Genomic DNA, 20171 nt, shown 5'->3' with positions numbered 1-20171 from the left:
TGAGACTAAAGAAGCACCAGCAAATGGGGTCTCTTCTGGTTTCTGATGAGAATAACTTTTGCTCATTTCTGTATCGACAAGTGGAAGAGCTAGAGGAGAGAGAATAATCAGTATGGTTCCTCCTCACCTTACAGATGTAGAGAGCGACAAGGACTGGAGACAAGGGACAGCTTTCCTGGCATAGCCTTGCAGGGGAACTAGGTATCCTGTCCTAACTCACCTATTAAAGGGTTCTCCAGCTGTCATAGCCATTGTATTTAAGATAAACGAGTATTCTATTTTCATCTTGACTGTCAGGATGAAAAGACCTGACTGACAAACCAAAGTGTAGAGTGCCTTTAAGACCTTTTTTATGTGTGTATTCCAGTTTTTCAAGGAGCTCTGGTAGCGGAGTGGTTACAAGTTGGGCTGCAAACTGCAAGGTCAGCAGTTCGAAACTACCAGCTGTTCAGGAGAAAGATGAGGCTTTCTGCTCCCGTAAGGATTTACAGCCTTGGAAACCCCGTACAGGGTCTCTATGAGTCAGAACTGACTTCATGGCACATAACAACAACAATTCTAGCTTTTCATACAACTTACTGCATAGCTGTCCTCTGCAGGCACATAAGTACTGGGAGTATAGAAGCACCCACTGCATATAGGACCCAATACTAGGTGCTGTGGTAGTACAGTGGTTACGAGTCAGGCTGTGAACCGCAAGGTCAGCAGTTCAAAACTACCAGCTGTTCCGCAGGAGAAAGATGAGGCGTTCTGCTCCCATAAAGATAATACAGTCTCGGAAACCCTGTACAGGGTTGCTATGAGTCGGAACCGACTCCAAGGCACTTAACAACAACTAGGTGCTGTGTATAAAATCATGATGAGTGACACAGTTTGAATACTCTATATAATCAGAAATTAAAAAAAAAACAACAACGTATACACACACATACTATATATATAGGGAGGGGGGGATGGTCAAAACTCTCCATTGATAAAAAAGAAAATTCAGTTTAGCATCCACAGTAATGAAAGTATATGCTCATTTGTCAAACATGATAAAACTTGCTGTTTTTATCTTTATATGGGTTCCTGGCTTTTGAGTAAATCAAGTAGATGACCAGTTATATTTGTCGGTCTGCTAGGGCACACCAACACATGCTGACCCACTATCAGTTATTGGGCCCTGTCTGCTTTTTAGAGACTTTAAAGCCTGAAAATTCACAGGGGAGGAGGGAGGCGGGGTGGACACGGACTTTTCTTCCTGCTTTTTATCCAAAAGCTATTCTTCTGTTAAGTAATGTCCTCATCTCAGTCACAAAATACAAATGAGTGGGAAAAAATACTGTGGTTTATTTTGATTGTGCAGAGTACAGCTTATCCCTTTTGCTGTCATCTTTACATTGGGACATAAAACAACAGCAAAATGTTTGTTTGCTTGTTAGTCCTAAGTGGGCATATGGGTTCTACAGGGGTAATATGGGTCAGGGAGAGCACTGCTCTAGTGGAAACGAACACCAACTTAGCGTGGGTTGTGCTGCTAATTTGTGTTTTTTTTCTCAGACTCAGTTTCTCTCTAAAATGGTGTGTCTGCCACTGCAGCAATCATTGTAGCATCAGTGCTGATCTTTATGGACTAGCAGTTACCTTTGGAAGTTGTCAGTGGTGTGTGCTGCCCTTTTTCTTGTCCATGGCTCACAGGTGTTTCACTGGTTGCCACAGGAACCTCAGAAGGGTCAGGGCCCTTGGATGACAGGCACATGGAAGAATAGTGTTCCTTCTGTGCTCAGTGCTAGGTAGAAGAGCTTTGCTGCAACCCAGGGTTGAAGCTTTATTCCTGCCACTTACTAGGATTGAGACGTCTGATAAGCAAGCTGCTTAATAACCTGTGAGGTGTTTTCCCCTGCTTTGTTGCCTAGCTTTTTTTGAGTGTTATTGGAATGAAAGCAAAAATTAAGTGTTTTGCCTCACTTGGTCTAGATAGAATATCCTGGCTGGTGAATAACGAGACTGACGTAACTGTTGGGGACTTTTTGCTAGGGGGAATTCATTTTAAAGCTACAGGCTCCTCTTTTGTAAGTGCTGTTGCAGGCAGGGTAGGGCTTTGGAGATTTGTTTTTCTATGAAAAGCAATGTTGTTGTTGTTATGTGCCGTGGAGTCGATTCCGACTCATAACGACCCTGTACAGGGTTTCCAAGGCTGTCAATCTTTACGGGAGCAGAAAACCTCATCTTTCTCCTGCGGAACAGCTGGTAGATTTGAACTGTTGACCTTGCGGTTCGCAGCCCAATTTGTAACCACTACGCTACCAGAGTACAGTTACTTAAAAAAATTCAAATTAACTTTTTCTTTGGCTCTGAGGTTTTGTGTTTGCCTAAGTTGTCGGTGTTGGTTGCATAGAGTTGGCTCCAACTCTTGGTTGCCATATGTACAAACATTGCTCAGGCTTGCAGTCTCCTCACACTTCGTTGCCGCTGAGTCCATTGTTGTAGCCACCACTCCAGTCCACTTCATGGAGGGTTTCCTCCCATTTTTCCTGACTCTCTACTTTACCAAACATGATGCTTTTTCTAGCGATTGGTCTTTCCTGATGTCGTGTCCCAACTAAGTAAAATGAAGTCTCTCCATCATCCCATCTAATGGAGCATTCTGTCTGCACTTCTACAAGACAGATTTGTTAGTTCTGGTCTTCAGTTGTTAGTGTTTATTCAAGACCTGTTCTTGAAATGGTCTCAGTTCAGGTGGGATGTATTCAAGTCATAGGACCTTTTAGTCTGTACTCCATTGCTAGATTCCTTAAATGTGGGCACTTGGTTGCTTTATGTAAGTCAGTAGCATGTTTTCCATCCTAAAAACAACTGGTCATTCCTTGGTTTTGTGTTTACTTCACACTACAGAGTAAGACAGGGCAAATTAGATCAGACTCCCAGGCCGCATGGAGCTCAGTGTCACCAGAGAATTACTATATACAGTGTAGTAAGCGCTTTGAGAGAGCACAGGATCATAGAGAAGGCAAGTGATTCATCTTGCTGGCTACAGTAAAAATGGGCAGGCAGTGCAGGTTTCCCTGAGGAGGTAACATTTGAGCTTTGCCTTGAAGGATGATCTACAACCAACCTATGTTGTTGGACTCATAGCAATCCTAGGCACAATAGAACAAAACACTGTAGGCAAGTGAAAAGTTCCTGTCAGGTTATGCTCCACATCCTGCCTTTGCTCTCTGAACCCTGCCTTTAAAGCTGTGGTAGTGCAGAGGCATGAACGAAGTCGTTTGGTTTTGGGTTTATAAGGAAGGGACTTAGAAAAACTACTGTTCTAAAAAAACTTGTTGCTTCAGATAAAGAACCGACTCCACTATGGCAAACACAAAGTACTAGGGGTGAAGGGGTGGGAATCATAGTCTTCCCTCCTCCTGTGGTGGTCTGACTTACAATGGAGGCTTTTTCCTTCTCTAGCTCCCAAAGGACTATGTTACTGTTGATACAAGTGCTACAACTGCACAAGAAGTCTGCTTTTAAGACATCTGTGCCTCTTCTGCATGCATGTTGCTGGCTGAGCACATGACTTGATCAGAATGTCTTTGTCCTGGTTTTGCTTTCAGGCATAGTCGTGTGCAATGGAGGAGTGGCCGAAGAGGAGGAGGTGGAGGTCATTCTTGCACAGGAGCCTGCGGCTGATCAGGAAGTGCCAAGGGATGCCATCTTGCCCGAGCAGTCCCCAGGAGAATTTGACTTTAATGAGTTCTTTAACCTTGATAAGGTGCCATGCTTGGCTTCGGTGAGTGAAGCAGCCAACAAACATGGATGGAGCAGCTTTATGGTTATATTTGACCTAAGTCTTTAAGTGCTGTTTTGGTAGATGCTGTGGGTTTGGGTGTTTTCTCTGGCTTTTAATTCTAAAATAATTATTTAAAATTTTTGTTGGTTTTGTTTTGAGAGACTTAGTGGAAATGACTGAGAATTTATACCAGTTAACTTTTGCCAGGCTGGTGGCATTGAACTAAAAATTCTTTAGATGTTTAAGAACACTGTCTGCTTGCTTTTGTTTTGAAGTAGCTAAAGTATTTGTGGTAAAGACGTACTGTGGAGGTGACATTTTATAACTGACTATCAGTGTTAAGCTGACCTACATTACCTGGGGAAGGCTGCCAGGTTAAGTGGTGTCTTTTGTGAAATGATGGTTCCAAAAACCTTTAGTGAAAAAGGACTTGGTTCTATCAATGTTGCCATTTAACTCATGAAGGTCTAGCCTTAGAACCCAGTTGGGGCAGTTCTGCTCCATCATATAGTCAAAATCAGCACCACGGCAAGCAGGTTTGGAGTTTTTGTTTGTTTTTTAAGGTATGCAATGCCGTTTTTGTGTTTTGTTTGGGGCATTGTGTTAGAACACTTGATGGTCACAGCAGAAGGTCAAAATTTAGAGGGCTGTCCTAGGCTCTTAAGTGAGCGCCTATGCAAATCAGCTGTGACTGAGCAGAGGAAGAACCCACTCTCCAACCCAAACTACGTACTGACCCTGACCTGTTCACAGTGGGGCCTGTGTACAGTGTCACTGCCGCCAGCAGATCTAGGCACTTTCCTCCTCCAACATTTGGTAATGCATGGATTTTTCTAGTGAATCTAAGAAGTCCTTTGATCCTCATAGAACCCTTATGAGGCAGGTTACATATGAGAAAACAGAAGCACAGAAGTTGAAGTAACTTGTACAAAATCACACAGCAAGTGAGTGGTGGGGAAGGAATTTTTTTTTTGTAGTTTCAGTTAAGAGGCTGTGCTTCAAACTTCCACACCTGTGATGCCTCTGAAATGTACAAGAAGGAGCAGGGACTCTACTTTGGTCCCCTCTTCCTCCTACAACTTAGCTAATGCTGAGTAGGATGTAATAGGCTCCAAGTTTCCATGGAGATAGTGCTCATTGCCGCATAAATCTTCCATAATAGGTCCACTAAAAAGCAAAACTGGGATGAGTTTTTTAAATGTTGGATTGTGGTATATAGCCACAAGGTTCAGGAAACAACCAAACAAGTAGGAAAAATGATTAAGAAGATTATTGTTAAGTGTCGTTGAGTCGATTCCAACCCTATAAATCTTTACAGGAACAAAAAATCTCATCTTTATTCCTCAGAGTGGCTGGTGGACTCCAACTACCGACCTTATGGTTAGCAGTCCAGTGCTTATCCTGAAGAGTCACAGATCTTCTCAGAAGTCTCTATAGGATTTGCTTACTAATCAAGTACTTTACATATAGTAAAGTAAGGAGCTCTGGTAGTGTATTCTGGTTACGATTCTGGCTGTGAACCGCAAGGTCAGCAGTTTGAAACTACCAGCTGTTCCCTCAGGAGAAAGATGAGGCTTTCTGCTCCTGTAAAGATTTACAGCCTTGGAAACCCTGTACAGGGTCATTACGAGTTAGAACCAATCAACTCCATGGCACACAACAACAACGATATGTAAAGTACTTGCTTAGTAAGCTTTATAAACGTTAGGTATCAGTAGATAAAAATAGAATTTTTCATCAAAACAGAATACACTTTGTCTTGTTTATAAAAACTTGGCCACCTAATAGGCCGCAAAAGAAATCTCAGATACTCATACTGGCTTCATTTATTTCAAGTTAGATAATAATTATCAAGCAATTCTATCTTCTGAAAGTGTTTTAGGAACTGAGGTTACAGTTATAAAAAAAAGCCAAGTTCTATCCTGGAGCTCACTTTTATAGTAAGAGGAGACAGTGAATGAGTAAGTAAACTAGAGGGTCAGTCAAAAAGTACTGCTGCTAGGGTTCCAGCTCCTACTTGCATGAGTTTATTCCAACATGTGTATAAATGTGTCTCTTTGGTCACTGGATGGCTGCAGACACGTTCTCTCAGTAATATGCTTGTTAAGGTTCCTTTAAGAAAATTGGATACTTTATGTGCCATAGAAAAACAATTTTGTGATCAGGGCCAATATCAAGTTTTTAGCAGAACTCAAGTGCACATTTTGACAAATCATTGAAACTTGCAACAAGCTTACAAGCAATGCTGCCCTACAGAAACCAACAGTTTTTAGATGGAACAAGCATTTTAAGAAGATGTGAAGAACTCGAAGATGAGCTAAGAGAGGGAAGACCATCAGCCTCAATGAATGAAGAAACAGTGGCGGAAGTCCAGGAATTATTGGAAGAAGGCCGTAGAATTACCAGTAATACGATAGCTACTGAAATTGGGATCTAAAATGGTTTGATATTTTCAGTTTTAAGTGAACATCTTGAGTTCAGCAAACTTTTGGCTTGATGGGTGTCCAAAGTGCTGCATGAAGGTTAGCTAGCTCAAAAAGACCGATCTTTTCTATTGGTCTTTAAAAGTTAATGGAATGAGTCTTGTAATAACCAGTATGTTACAGAGAACAACGTCCAATCACAACAGTGAATTTCTGCGGGGTCTGCTGGTCAGTTTAAGGTAAAGAGGTCAGCTTATAAGGTTAATGGTGGCTCCTTTTGAGATTACAAAGGATGATCATGGGGGCTCATAATAAAAAGTTTTCTGAAAATTAAATGCATTCATTGGTGAGAAAAAAGGCCAAGAGAATTAATTGATTGTGCTGAGGAATTTGCTTTCTATGACAGTATACCCACTCAGTCCTTGAGGGTAGCAAGGGCTGTCCTACGAGAATTTCTTTGGGAAACCTTACCCCATTTACCCTACAGCCCTGATCGTGCCCCTTCACCCTTCTTTTTATCTAAATTCAACAGTTAAAAGAAACATGATTTGAGTCCCTCAAGGATGCCAAAATTGCTGTTTTGACATGGTGTGAATTGAGCACAGAGGTCTTTGGTTAGAGAGATGGAAATCTTTCAGAAGAGTGTAGACCTACAAGAAGGATATGCTAAGATTTTGATATTTTTGTTTAATTGTTTCTATGATTCTGTAGCAATACTTTTTTACTTATTCATATATATATATATATGCTATGTTCACATACAAACTTCAATCATGGGTGTAAATAATGTTGGTTAATTAAAAATAAATTTTACATACGATGCAACTCTTAATACCTAACAATATGTTGAATGATGAAAAAGGAAACAATGGAAATCCTAAATTGCTTAGAGAAATGAATAGGAATATGACATAGAAAGGCCTTGGTGATGTAATCCAAAGTATGCTCAGAAGAAAATGTATTCATTATTTTATAAATATAAATAAAAAGACAATAAACCAAAATGAAGCAAATAGTAAAAATACAGGTTTTCCATAAAAGTAAAAAGAAAACAAGCATTGACCAGTAAAACTAAGTAATTGCAATAAAGAGCAAAACTATTTTAGTATCAATTTATCAAAATGATATGAACCTGAGGACATGGCTGATGTAAAATACCGAATACCTTTGTTTAAAGGACCAGACTAATAGTCATAAGTTACCTTCAAAAATGCTATTAAACATCTAGTAAGAGCAATGGAAACACTAATAGTTCACAGCCTCCTCTTTTCAACCAGGTGAAGACTGACAAGGGTATAGCCAAGGATGCTGTGACCAAAAGTCTCACCCTCTTGTACCAGGTTGTGGGGAGGCACTGCTGTTAGGGCAGCCAAGCTTGCTCCATTGTAAAAAGGAGCACTGACATACACGAACCCTTGGGACGAGTTTCCCTTTTAAAATGCTGTCGTTGCTTGAAATAGGCATTCCTCCAAATATGCTTTAATTCTGTTTCTGTTCCTTTTAACTAGAGTTTAGCTATAATAAAACTAAGTACGTTGATCATTCGTCCAGATATGGAGAAGAGTTTCACCATATTTACTGTCCTTTGATTTCATACCCATGCTTTCTCAAGCTCCTTATGTGTGTCTTCTGATTTTTTTCACTATACAACATGTCCAGAGGGAACAAAAGGAGTTAAAATACAAAGCCATCATTTTGTTATTTATAAAACTTCTAACACTTAATATTGAAACATAATGTATTAACTATAGCTGGTGTGGCGGCTGTAGGATAAGCACTGGACCAGAAGGTTTGTTTGAACCACAAGGATGGAGATTCAACCTTGCAGTTCAGATGGCCACTCCTCAGAAATCCCACAAGGGGTCGCAATGAGTTGGAAGTAACTTGACGGCACTTTACAACAACAACATAGCTTTTGCTTATTCATCTTACAATTCCTGTTTATCACCAAGGTGCTGCTGTTTTCAGAACAGTTGTGAATTTTCCCACTGAAACCTCACTTGTGCTGCTTATACTCCAGTTATTCCAAACTGAATACACTTGAAAGTGAGGATCATTGATTCAAGGGGGAAAGTGTACAAGTCAAGTGTGACTTTGCTAATTGCTCTGAAGAGAGAAATAGCAGCACAAATTGAAACGTAGTCTTGAATTTAAAATCCCTATTCTGTTCACGAGTCCTGGTGTGGCTCTTTGGGTTAATGTGCTGGACTGCAAGGTCTGTTTGAACCACCCAGTTGGTGGTTCAGGCTCACCAGTACAGTAGCTCCTTGGAAACCCTATACAGGGTTGCTGTGGGTCGGATTCGACTTCATGGAACTTAACAACATCAACGATGTTTGTCTGCTCAAGAGAAGTCTTTTGTTCATTTTAAGTTGTAGATTAACAGAGTCACTAACTCTCATCCATGTGCCAGCTTTTTTTGGGGAAAAGGGGATTTTGGGGAGGGAAAGATTTATCAGTTGATACAGAAATGATGAAAGTCTACGCCTTATTTTTTGAAATGATCTACTTATGTCTTCTAAATGTTGGTAAGGGTACTGCATAAAGATAAGTTTGAATATTTAACTGGTTTATGATAATGTTGTTAGTGCCACTGAGTTGGTTCCAACCCAAAGGGTCCCTGTATAGGGTTTCCAGGGAGCAGCTGGCGAGCTTGAACCGCCAACCTTGCAGTTTAGATGGCCTTGCAGTCAGGTTCATTAACCCACTGTGCCATACCAGTACTTCTATGATAAGGTAGCATTGAAAATTGATGTTTTCTAAAAGTTTAAATCTAGCTTTGGAAACTTGGTAATAGAAGTCCTATTATGAGACAATAGTGTTGAATAACTTAGTTCTGCTCATATTGCATCATTTACTTGCTCTTATTAAATAAACTGATACTTCTGGTATGGTGCTGTAGGATCACCACTGGACTGCGATCCATCAAGCTGGCAGTTCTGGACAGGGTTGCTATAAGTCAGAACTGACTCAACGGCACTTATCAACAGCAACAAGCAGAGAACCCTGGAGGTCAATTTACATAGAAAGCAACACCTGAAACTCCATTGCATTCAAACAAATTAGAGGATCTGTTCAAAGTTCATCTTTTACATTGTGATGATTCCAAAACTTTGACTTAGAAGCTTTACTTGTTTAGCTTTTGGCTTCAGAAATTAGGCTTGAATTCAAGTTTTGAAGCAAGAGTTTCTTTTTCAGTTTCCCACTGCTTTTTATTATGAAACTACATCCTCTGAGAATATTTGTTACTGTATGGGTTTTCTGATAAGGAAAGAAAAACCAAAACACTTCTTTTGATGTACAGACTTGCCTTTATTTATTTATGGTTAGAAATACATGGTTGGTTATCCCAAGTTTGGGTTACTCAGAAATGACCAAGTATTAAAAATCCTAAATTCTGAAGGTGTTAATCTGCATCAACAGACGTTTCAAAGTAAGTGACCCTTTCCTAAGATTGGAGCCTTCTTGTCTTTTTCACTTCCAGACTATGATCTTTGTTCCTTTTATCTTTTCCTTCAGATGATAGAAGATGTGTTGGGGGAAGGGTCAGTCTCTGCCAGTCGGTTCAGTAGGTGGTTCTCTAACCCCAGCCGATCAGGAAGCCGGTCCAGCAGTCTTGGGTCAACACCACATGAAGAACTGGAGAGACTTGCAGGTAAAATGACATCAGATTCCAACCTTGGTTGTAAACTTGAACTTTATGTGAGGCAGTTCGTTCTGTCTTCATTCACCAGGGGTCTGATAGAGTCGAAGGATGTCTGGACACTGAAAGAAAGGCTCTGTGTCCTCTCAATTCTAACGAAGAGCAATTTTTGTGCTTCATTGGAACCAACTAATTGTGAATGTTTATTTGCAATGCCAGGTTTGGAGCAGGCCATCCTCTCTCCTGGACAGAATTCGGGGAATTACTTTGCTCCTATACCATTAGAAGATCACACTGAAAATAAAGTGGATATTTTAGAAATGCTACAGAAAGCCAAAGTGGACTTAAAACCTCTTCTCTCCAGCCTTTCTGCAAATAAGGAAAAACTTAAAGAAAGCTGTAAGTATTTATGAGCATCTACTGTAGGTATCTGTAAAAGCCTGAATGCTCAGCCTTAAGATAGTTAGTCTTTCTAGTTGTCAGGTGCACAACAGAGTGCAACATGGCCTGGCCCTGCGCAGTCCTCACAATCGTCGTTAATTTTTGATCCCATTGCTGCTGCCACTGTGCCAGTCCATCTTGTTGGGGGTGCAGGGGGGATGGTCTTAAACTGTTTTGCTGACCCTGAACTTTACCTATTTTACCTAGCATGATATTCTTCTCCAGGGATTGGTCCCTCCTGATAATATGTCCAAAGTATGAGAGATGAAGTAAGTCTTGCCATTCTAGCTTCTACGGAGCTTTCTGGCTGCACTTCTACCAGCACACATTTGTTTTTTGGCAGTCCATGATACTTTCAATATTCTCCTCCAACACCGTAAATCAAATGCATCAGTTCTTCTGCAGTTTTCCTTATTCACTGTCCAAATCTCACATGCATATTGAAAATACCATGTCTTGAGTCAGGTGAACCTTAGTCCACAAACTGATGTCTTTGATCTTGAACACTTTAAAGAGATCTTGTGCAGCAGATTTGCCAAATGCAATATGGCGTTTGATTTCTTGGTTACTGCTTCCATGAATGTTGATAGTACATCCAACCAAAATAAAGCCTTTGACAACTTTAATTTTTTCTCTTATTGATATGGATGTAGTTTATTGGTAACAGTGGTGAGGGTTTTTGTTTTCTTTACATTGAGGTGCAACCCATACTGAAGTCTATGGTCTTTGATCTTCATCAGTAGTATTTTAAGTTCCTTTGCTTTCAGAAAGCAAGGTTGTATCATCTGCCTATCACAAGTTAAGAGTCTTCCTCCCAATTCTGAAACCACATCGTTCTTCATATAATCCAGCTTCTCAAATTATTTGCTCAGCATACAGATTGATTTCTTTATTTTTCTCAACTTCATTGTGAAGTGTTTTGATGAATTTTATAATAATTTTTCTGAATTCCTTTTCAGGCATTTCCAAGGCCTACCCTCCTTACAATATGGAGTGTAGGTCTACCTCCAGTTCATTTGTCTCAGTCACTTTATCTTGTTTTTGGACATGTGCTGATATAGTCAGTCATCTACTTCTCTTCTTGGGCATGTTCAGTAGTTAACTGTGGCCCTAATACTTTGAGTGTGTGTTTTGGTATTTTTTTATGCTTTCTGATTTCCTCCAGGTAGATGTGATCAGGGCTTCCCTTTTCACTCTTCTTATTACTCAACTCAGAGTAACTGTCGCTGGTGTTGTCTGCCTACCTGGTGTATGGCAGTTGGTATTGGTTCTTGCCTGGATTGTGGAGTTTTATAGGATGTTATAAGGAGCTCTTGTAGCAGAGTGGTTACAAATCAGGCTGCGAACCATAAGGTCAGCAGTTCGAAACTACCAGCTACTCTGTGGGAGAAAGATGAGGCTTTCTGCTCCCGTAAAGATTTATAGCTTTGGAAACCCTGTATAGGGTTTCTATGGGTTGGAACCGACTTGATGGCGCTTAACAACAACATTGTAGCTTGACTATATGACAGCAATTGCTGTCTTTTCTTGGGTAATATAGGAAGAGAAAGAGCCCCCTAAAGGTAAAGAGGGGACCAAAAACCAAAACAGCAATAGCAAAAACAAACAGATTGGATACTGTAGTCTATAATCACCAAAAAGAGAGAAGAGGGGGAAAAAAAATCTGTAGGCTAATGAGTTTGACTTTAATATCCTTTTTCAGCTTCTTGTCTTTAAGGCCGCCTGGAAAATTTCAAGATGCCACTGTTGGTTGTTATAATGTAACTCAGGATTTAATTTTTGGCCTTTTTCCTTTTTAGACTGTCTTTCCTGCTCCACATCCACGGTTTTGGCCTTTTTCCTAATGACAAACCATTCAGGGCCAGCTGTGGCCATTTTGCACTGCCATTTGGTTTTAAGTGGAATATGTCTCTTTAAATCTTGAGAGGATCTGTGCGCATATGTAGTAGAATCCTCCAGAAGTGGTGGGGTGTCCACTTGGCTCAGGCATCCCCTCTAGTCTTTAGAATGGAGATGTGCAGACAGCAAGAGGCCAATGAACAGATACAAAAAAATAAAAAGGAAAGTCCACACCTTTATCTCGGAGGGTCCGGCAGGCAGCAATCCGTGGCAGCTCTGATCCTTCCCTTTCTTGATCCTGCTGCTTGGTCTCACCCAAAATGGTGGCTGCCTGCCACTGAGCCTAGCAGGTTCAAAAGTACAAGATTTCATGCTTCCGCTACAAAATCCACAGGCTATAATCCTTTTAACTTTTAAAATACTCCTATATATGTGGCGCTGTGGGTTAATGTGCCAGACTGCAAAGCCATTTGAAATGCAAGGTCGGCGGTTCAGGCTCACCAGCTGCTCCTCGGAAACCCTATACAGGGTCACTATGGGTTGGAATCGACTCGATAGCACTTAGCAATGACAACAACAACATATATGTGGTTCAGTTTTGGAACTGTTCCCTGAAACGGCTTCATCTGGTATTCTGTGTTAATGCTGATGGAGATCCTCACTGCACTTATATACCCTATCAGCCAGCAAGCTCCGCCCTCTCAGCACACAGACTGACTAAGTATGGTGAAAGAATACAACCTTGGCACACACCTTACTGATTTTACACCACTTAATGTTCCCTTTAGCGTAGTGTTTACGAATCAGGCTGCGAACAAGGTCAGTTCGAAACTACCAGCTGCTCCGCAGGAGAAAGAGGCGGCTTTCTGCTCCTGTAAAGATTTACAGCCTCGGAAACCCTGTACAGGGTTGCTGTGGGTCGGAACCAACTCGACGGTACTTAATAACAACAATGTTCCCTTGTTCTGTTTGAACAACTGCCTCTTGGTCTATGTACAGGTTCCTCTGAGCACAATTAACTGTTCCAGAATATTAGTTCTCCACTGCTTGTTATGACCCACACAGTCAAAAGCCTTTCCATAGTCAGTAAAGCACAGGTAAGCATCTTTCTGATACTCTCTGCTTTCAACCAAGATCTCCCCGACGTCAGTAATGATACCCTTGTTGCATATCCTCATCTGAATCCAGATTGAACCTCTGCAGTTCCCTATCAATGTATGGTTGCAGCCATTTTTGAATTATCTTTAGCAGAATTTTATTTGCATGTGATATTAATGATACTGTCCAGTGATTTTCACATTCTGTTGTATCATCTCTCTTTGGAATGGGCACAGATATGGATCACTTCCAGTCAGTTGACTAGGTAGCTGTGCTCCAGATTTCTTGGCAGACATGAGTGAGTACCTCCTGTGGTGCATCAGTTTGTCGAAAGATTTCAATTCTTATTCCATCAGTTCCCTCCCCCCAGAGTTGTGTTCTTTGCCAGTGTTTTCAGTGCACCTTGGACATCGTCCTTCAGTACCATTGGCTCTTGATCACATACTAGAGTCTTGAAATAATTGAACATTGCCCTTTTTTTTTTTTTTTTGGTACACAGTGACTCTGTGTGTTCCTTCCATTTTCTTTTGATGCTTTCTTCATCATTCAATATTTTATCTATAGGCTCCTTGAATACTGCAAGTTGAGGCTTAATTTTTTTCTACTGTTCTTTCAGCTTGAGAAATGCTGGGCACATTGTTCCTGGTTGATTTTCTAGCTCCAGTTCTTTGTACTTTTCATTATATTACCTGACTTTGTCTTCTTAAGCTGCCCTTTGAAATTTTCTGTTCATCTCTTTTACTTCATTTGTTCCATTTGCTTTAGCATGGTTATGCTGGAGAGCAAGTTTCTGAGTCTCTTCTGACATCCATTTTGGTCTTTTCCTTCTTTATTATCTTCTTAATGATCTGTTGCTTTTTTTCTGGATGAAGTTTTTGATGTCATTCCACAAGTTTTCTTGTCTTCAGTCCCTAGTGTCTAATGCATCAATTTCTTCTTTAGATCTCTAAATTCAGGTTGGATATTTTCATACTTTGGCTTGTATTAACTTGTTTTAATATTTGTTAGCATCAGCCTGAACTTGAGTGTTAGCTTGAGTAATTGATGGTCTCATCTACAATCTGCTCCTGGCTTTGTTTTAGCTGATGATATGAAACTTTTTTGCTATCTCTTCCATAGATGTAGTCATTTTAAATTCTGTGTATACCACCTGGTGTAGTCTATGCGTATGGTCGTCTTTTATGTTGTTTTTAAAAGGTATTTGCAATGAAGAAGTCATTGACCTTGCAAAATTCTGTGATGCGTTCTCCAGCATCATTTGTACCATCAACACCATATTTTCCAACTATTGATTCTTTCACTTTGTTTCCAGCCTTTGCATTCCAATCACCAGTAATTATCAATACATTTTTACTGTATGTTTGAGCAGTTTCACACTGAAAAAGTTGGAAGAGTTCTTCAGTTTCATCATCACTGATTTTAGTGGTTGTAGTTGTTGTCATTGTTAGGGCTGTCAAGTTGGTTCTGATCCATAGCGACCTTCTATAGGGTTTCTGAGGAGCAACTGGTATGTTTGAACTACCAAACATTTGCACTTCAGCACATTGTCCTGCAGGGTCTTACCACAGTAGTATTAAGTCATCTTCCTTATAGGCATATAAATATTATCCTATGACAGAGAACATTATCTTCAAGGTAGATCTGGAAATGTTTTTATTTCAATGTTTTATTGTGAATTATGTAATAGTTTACATGGGAGAACATTAGTTTTACATTCATCCTAACACATATTGTTTCAATGCCATGGTGACAATCCCTTCCATGCATCATCAACCAACCAAAGGGTATACCTCCTCCCTCTCTGGGTCTAAAGTCCCTAGCTTCTCCATCTCTCCATGTCATCCATCTCTGTCTCCACTGCTTCATTGGGTAGGCTCCCGCTCTCCACTCTTCTCCCTTGATGGTCCCAGGGACCTCTGCTCCTAGACTGCAAAATTATTCACTCCCCTCCTTGCTACAAAACATCTACCTTTGCATTTTCAACTCTCACAATCAGTCCTGATAACAATTACTCACTATTGCATCACGAGAGACCTATCCACATAGGAAATGTTCTTTTTGATGATGAATGTGTTGCTGTTCCTCTTCAATTTGTCATTGTTGGCCAGTACTAATCTATTTTCACCTAGAATATTGATCTTTATGCATTCTATTTCATCTTTGAGAACTTCCAATTTTCCTAGATTTGTACTTTGTACATTCTGTGTTCTGATTATTAATGGATATTTACAGCTGTTTCTCTTCATTTTGAGTTGTGCACTATCAGCCAATGAAGGTATCAAAAGCTTTACTCCATTACTTCCATCAAGGTCAGCTCTACTTTGAGCAGGCAGCTCTTCCCCAGCTGCCTTCCAGCCTGAAGGGTTTATTTTCCAGCACTGTATCTAAGAGTATTCTGGTGCTATTCATCTTTTTTTTTTTTTTAATTCAGTATTCTGGTGCTGATCGTGTTCCACTGCTATTCATAAGGTTTTCAAACATTCAGAAGTAGTCTGCGTCTACTTCTTCACAGTCAATTTTAGTCTGGAAGCTCAGCTAAAACCTGTCCACCTTGGGTAACCAGTAGCATAACCTCCAGCATCACAGCAACACGCAAGCCAACAGTAGGACAAAGGCAGTTGGTCTAGCGTACTGTGATTTCATAAGAAGTCATGTTGATGGTGGGTGTTGTGTAGTATTCTTAGAAGCAGCTCATTTTATGAAACACTACCACCTCTTAAAAAATCTGATAGTCAGTGGGAGTGGGTCATGGGCCCAGTGACAGGAACCTTTCTTCAAAGTTCCGTTTCTTACCTACAGCCTGTTTACGACACGGTAGTCCATTCCTCGCCACCTCCTCCTGCCATGGTTTCTCTTTCTGAAGTTTTAGTTAGCCAAGGTCTACTGCCATCAGAATATGGTAGCCTAACATTGGACTATTTGGGATCTGAGTAACACCTCCAGAAGACTTATGAGATGAGGACACATAACATTTTAAAGCAAAGCACCTAGTAGCCATGGTTCCTGAGTTTCTAGCATCTGTTGTTAGGCGTTGGCAAGTCAGTTCTGACTTCTACTGATCTCATGTACAAAGAAGAGTGTTCCCAGTCACACACAGCACTCACAATCATTGCTCTTTGAGTCCTTGTAGTCACAGTGCCAGTCATCCTCACTGAGAATCAGGGTTTTTTTCCTGCCCCTCTACTTTAGTAAGCATTGTGTCATTCTTCAAGGACTGGTCCCTCCTGAGAACATGACCAGAGTAAGTGAGACAGACTTGCCATCCTTACTTCAAAGGAGTAGCATTTTGACTGCAGTCCATGGTGCATTAAGTAGTTTCCACCCATACCTTAATTCAAATGTGTCAGTTCTTCTAAGTCTTCCTTATTCATTATCCAGGCCTTGGATCAGGGGCACCTTAGTCTTCAAAGTGACCACTTTATAGAGGTCTTGGGCAGCTGATTTGCCCAATGTAGTACATTTGATTTCTTGACTGCTGCTTCCATGAGTATTGATTATGGATGCAAGTGTGAGGGAGTTAGAAAAAGTTTGTGGGAAAACGGGATGAGAAGATTATGGAATTTTTCCACTAACTGTTTGAAGCCCCCTCTTTAAAATCAAATCACACCATTTTAGATTTAGTTTATAAGGCACTTCATGAGTACATACACATTGGTAACCTTATTCGTGCTGAGCACCTATGACTTTAATGATTTTCACTTTGTTTCTGCTATCAGCCTATTCTAACAGCCTAACTTGAGCTGTGAAATAAATTATTTTCACCTAGACCATGACCATAATGGTAGCCAGAGACATTACCTACCAAATACCCTTTTGCCTGGCCTAACCTGGACTTTTTCAACTTTTCAGCACATTCAGGGGTTGTGCTTTCAGTGGAAGAGGTAGAAGCAGGGCTCAAGGGCTTGAAGGTGGACCAGCAAGTAAAGAATTCAACTCCTTTCATGGCAGAGCATCTAGAGGAGACCCTAAATGCTGTAACGAGCCATCGGCAACTCAAAAAGGATGGAGATATGACTGCGTTCAACAAGCTAGTGAGCACCATGAAGGCAAGTGGGACTTTGCCTTCACAACCCAAAGCCAGTGTAAGTATATGAGCATGAACCCACCTTGTGGCCATTCCCTTCTCCTATTCCACACTCCCCCCCACCCCCCGAAATGGATCCAAAAAGGCAGTCTAAGTATTTAGTACTCTCTTGGTCTTGTGCTCTTTAAATTGTTGCTATGCTCTTTGTGACAAGTACAAGCCAAGTGTGGTTAATGTGTATGAAATTATGGTGACAGTATAAAGATGGAAAGATTTAGCCTAACTTCATCTTGTATCACTGCTTAAAAAGACTTGAAAGTATTCTTTAGATATTTTTACTAGCTGCTGAAGTTCATGTAAGTTTTTTACTCCATACCTTCTCCCAGATACCTAGGATTGCCTGCTTTTTTGATTAGGTAATTGCCACATAAATCATGTATGAAGTATCTAAGATGGATTTTTCAGGACAAATACATTCTGTTAGCTAACTAAAAAGCTATGAATTCTGTTAATTTACTGAAGTTATTATGTAAAAAGTTGTGACTCCAAACCTTTAAACTGCTTGTGTGCCTGAAGTGGGGTTATGGCATGACTGACTGCCTGTCACTAAGAGTGGGTGTAGCACACACTGGTCTTCAGCACCACTGCCACTGGAGGCAACACTCAGCCTTGGCTCGTGTGTCTCAGTATCACCATTGTGTTGCTAAATCATGGCAGGTTCACTGTTGGGTTTTGTCTTTTTCCCTCTTTCTTGTCTAGAAACCTCTTAAGTTTGTTTAGAAGTGCACAGCGATAGCTGTTGGACTCATTGTGCATTGTACCAAGGGAAGGATACCGAGTGTGACTTTCCTTATTTGATCAGAAGTTAGAGAGATTCCAATCCTCCTTGGTTAGACAGAGGTGTCATTCTTCTTATCCTTAGTACTAGCAACAACCCTCTACCTCGTAAAACAGACATCTCAGTTCTGAATTAGATCTCAAGATGTATCGACCTATTTCTATATATCTGATCATACCATTAAATTACAAAGGAAGTTCTTCTAAATTGTTTTAGCGTTATCCCTACACACAGCACTGTTAGATGCAAATACTTTAATGAAGACCAGACTACAAGATTGCAAAATTTCCCATTCTTTCATTACCTCTGTGTCTTGGTAACTGGGTGCTGACTGGCATGTACTAGTGTGGGTCAAACTGAGTAAGTAGTGTCTTTCATAGTCTCAGTGAGCAAAGAAGTAGAAGCATGGTTGTCTAGCTTGGCACACTTTCAGGTATGACTCTAAGGTTTGATAATGACACAACTGACCCTGATTTCTGGAGTGACTATTTTGATGTTGGGATTTTGCTGTTCTCCAGTAGAACTGGTAGATTGAACCTCAAACTCCTGCATAACAGGATGGATGAGCTCACTCACGTGCTTTATAAACTGACATAAATTCCGCCTAACCTATGAAAGAAGATAACAAGCAGAGCAATGTAATGAGCACACCAAGTATTGTCCAAAAACATTGCCTGATCTGCATGTTGGTTTTTCAGATACGGTCTATTTAAAAAATCATTGTCATTAATTTCTACTGGTGTGTGGGTTTTGTATGCATTTTCTGATCTGCCTGCATCCATTTAAGTTCAGTCACGTTGCTTCCTCCCCAAATAGGATGTGTTGGTTCAGTCTAAAACTCCATTTTCAAATTGAATTGTAACCCCCTTCCAAGACTAAGACTCAATGGGAATACATGCTCTGATTGGTGACCATGCTCATCACCAATAAGGGGAAGTGAGGGGAAAACAGCAATGAAGCTGTAAGCTAAGCCCTACAATGTTCAATAGACTCCTGTGAACCCGGGTAGAGACCTGGTTGGCCAGCAGTGTGGCAAAACCTGGGGACTCTTAGGCCCAGAGTCAGTGACATAGCCACACAGGACTAGAGTGGATAGTAAATCATCCAGCTGATGAAAAGAGAAGGCATATGCATAAGAACACCCACACTTGCAGATAATACCCACTTGACCTGGCTTCAATGCCTGGATGATCAGAGCTCAACCAGAAGAAAGAAAAAAGAGTAATCTTATACAATTTGATGAACTTGACCTACACCTATGGATGCAGTAGCTCAAAAGAGGGAACAGATCTTTACAGCAAGGATCATTCCCACCCCCTCCATACACAGATTAGACAGGGATGGACAATTTGGATATTGGCTACCCAAAATGGGGGACTACAAAGGCAAGAAGTGACTGGCTTAAAAGCTTTCAAGAGGGAAGCTAGATTCAGAGGGTGTGAAGGAAGGTAGAATCTCCACTGAGTAGTATCCAGTCTGTCTAGGTGGGACTGATGAAAGGAAATGCGGATGGGTCTCTTGTGATACAGTGGTGAATAATTGTTATCAGGACTGCTTGTGAGGGTTGGAAATGTAAAGGTAGACATTTTGTAGCAAGGAAGGGAGTGGTTGACTTTGTAGTCCAGAAATGGAGGTCCCTGGGAGCATCAAGGGAGAAGAGCAGAGAGCGGGACCCTACCCAGAGAAGCAGTGATGCCTGAGATGGAGGCAGAGACGATGACGTGGAGAGATGAAGCAGTTGGGAACTTTAGACCTAGAGAAGGGGCTGTGTGCTGACGACCGGAGGGCAGGCTTATAGTGTATACCCTTTGATTAGTTGATGATGCATGGAGGGGATTGTAACTATGGCAGTGAAACGATATACGTTAGGATGAATGTAAAACTAATGTTCTCCCATGTAAACTATCACATATTTCACAATAAAACATTAAAAAAAAAAAATTGAATTGTAAAATCTATCCTCCAAGTATATAGTAAGCCATACTATGCAAAGGCCTTCGATTGTGTGGATCATGACAAGCTATGGACAACATTGAGAAGTATGAGTATTCCAGAACACTTAATTGTACTTTTAAGAAATCTGTACCTAGACCAAGAAGCAGTTGTTC

The 20171-nt window shown here is 40.7% G+C and overlaps 1 protein-coding gene across 4 annotated transcripts in view; it reads left to right on the top strand.

The window, feature by feature from the left end:
* EIF4ENIF1 (eukaryotic translation initiation factor 4E nuclear import factor 1) overlaps positions 1-20171 on the top strand; it is a 53878-nt gene that overhangs the window by 18948 nt on the left and 14759 nt on the right. For 3 of the 4 annotated variants that reach the window (XM_006869277.1, XM_006869276.1, XM_006869278.1), the window contains exons 7-10: positions 3582-3757; positions 9700-9835; positions 10043-10222; positions 17051-17283. In XM_006869277.1, the coding sequence (XP_006869339.1) occupies positions 3582-3757; positions 9700-9835; positions 10043-10222; positions 17051-17283 (725 nt within the window). The remainder of the gene's footprint in view (positions 1-3581; positions 3758-9699; positions 9836-10042; positions 10223-17050; positions 17284-20171) is intronic. The other variant, XM_006869279.1, reaches the window with a different exon arrangement.

This window comes from Chrysochloris asiatica, unplaced genomic scaffold, assembly GCF_000296735.1.
Source record: "Chrysochloris asiatica unplaced genomic scaffold, ChrAsi1.0 scaffold00128, whole genome shotgun sequence".
Taxonomy (NCBI): Eukaryota; Metazoa; Chordata; class Mammalia; order Afrosoricida; family Chrysochloridae; genus Chrysochloris; species Chrysochloris asiatica.
The sequence above is the reverse complement of the archived record's forward strand: the minus strand, read 5'-3'. Positions and strand labels throughout refer to the sequence as shown.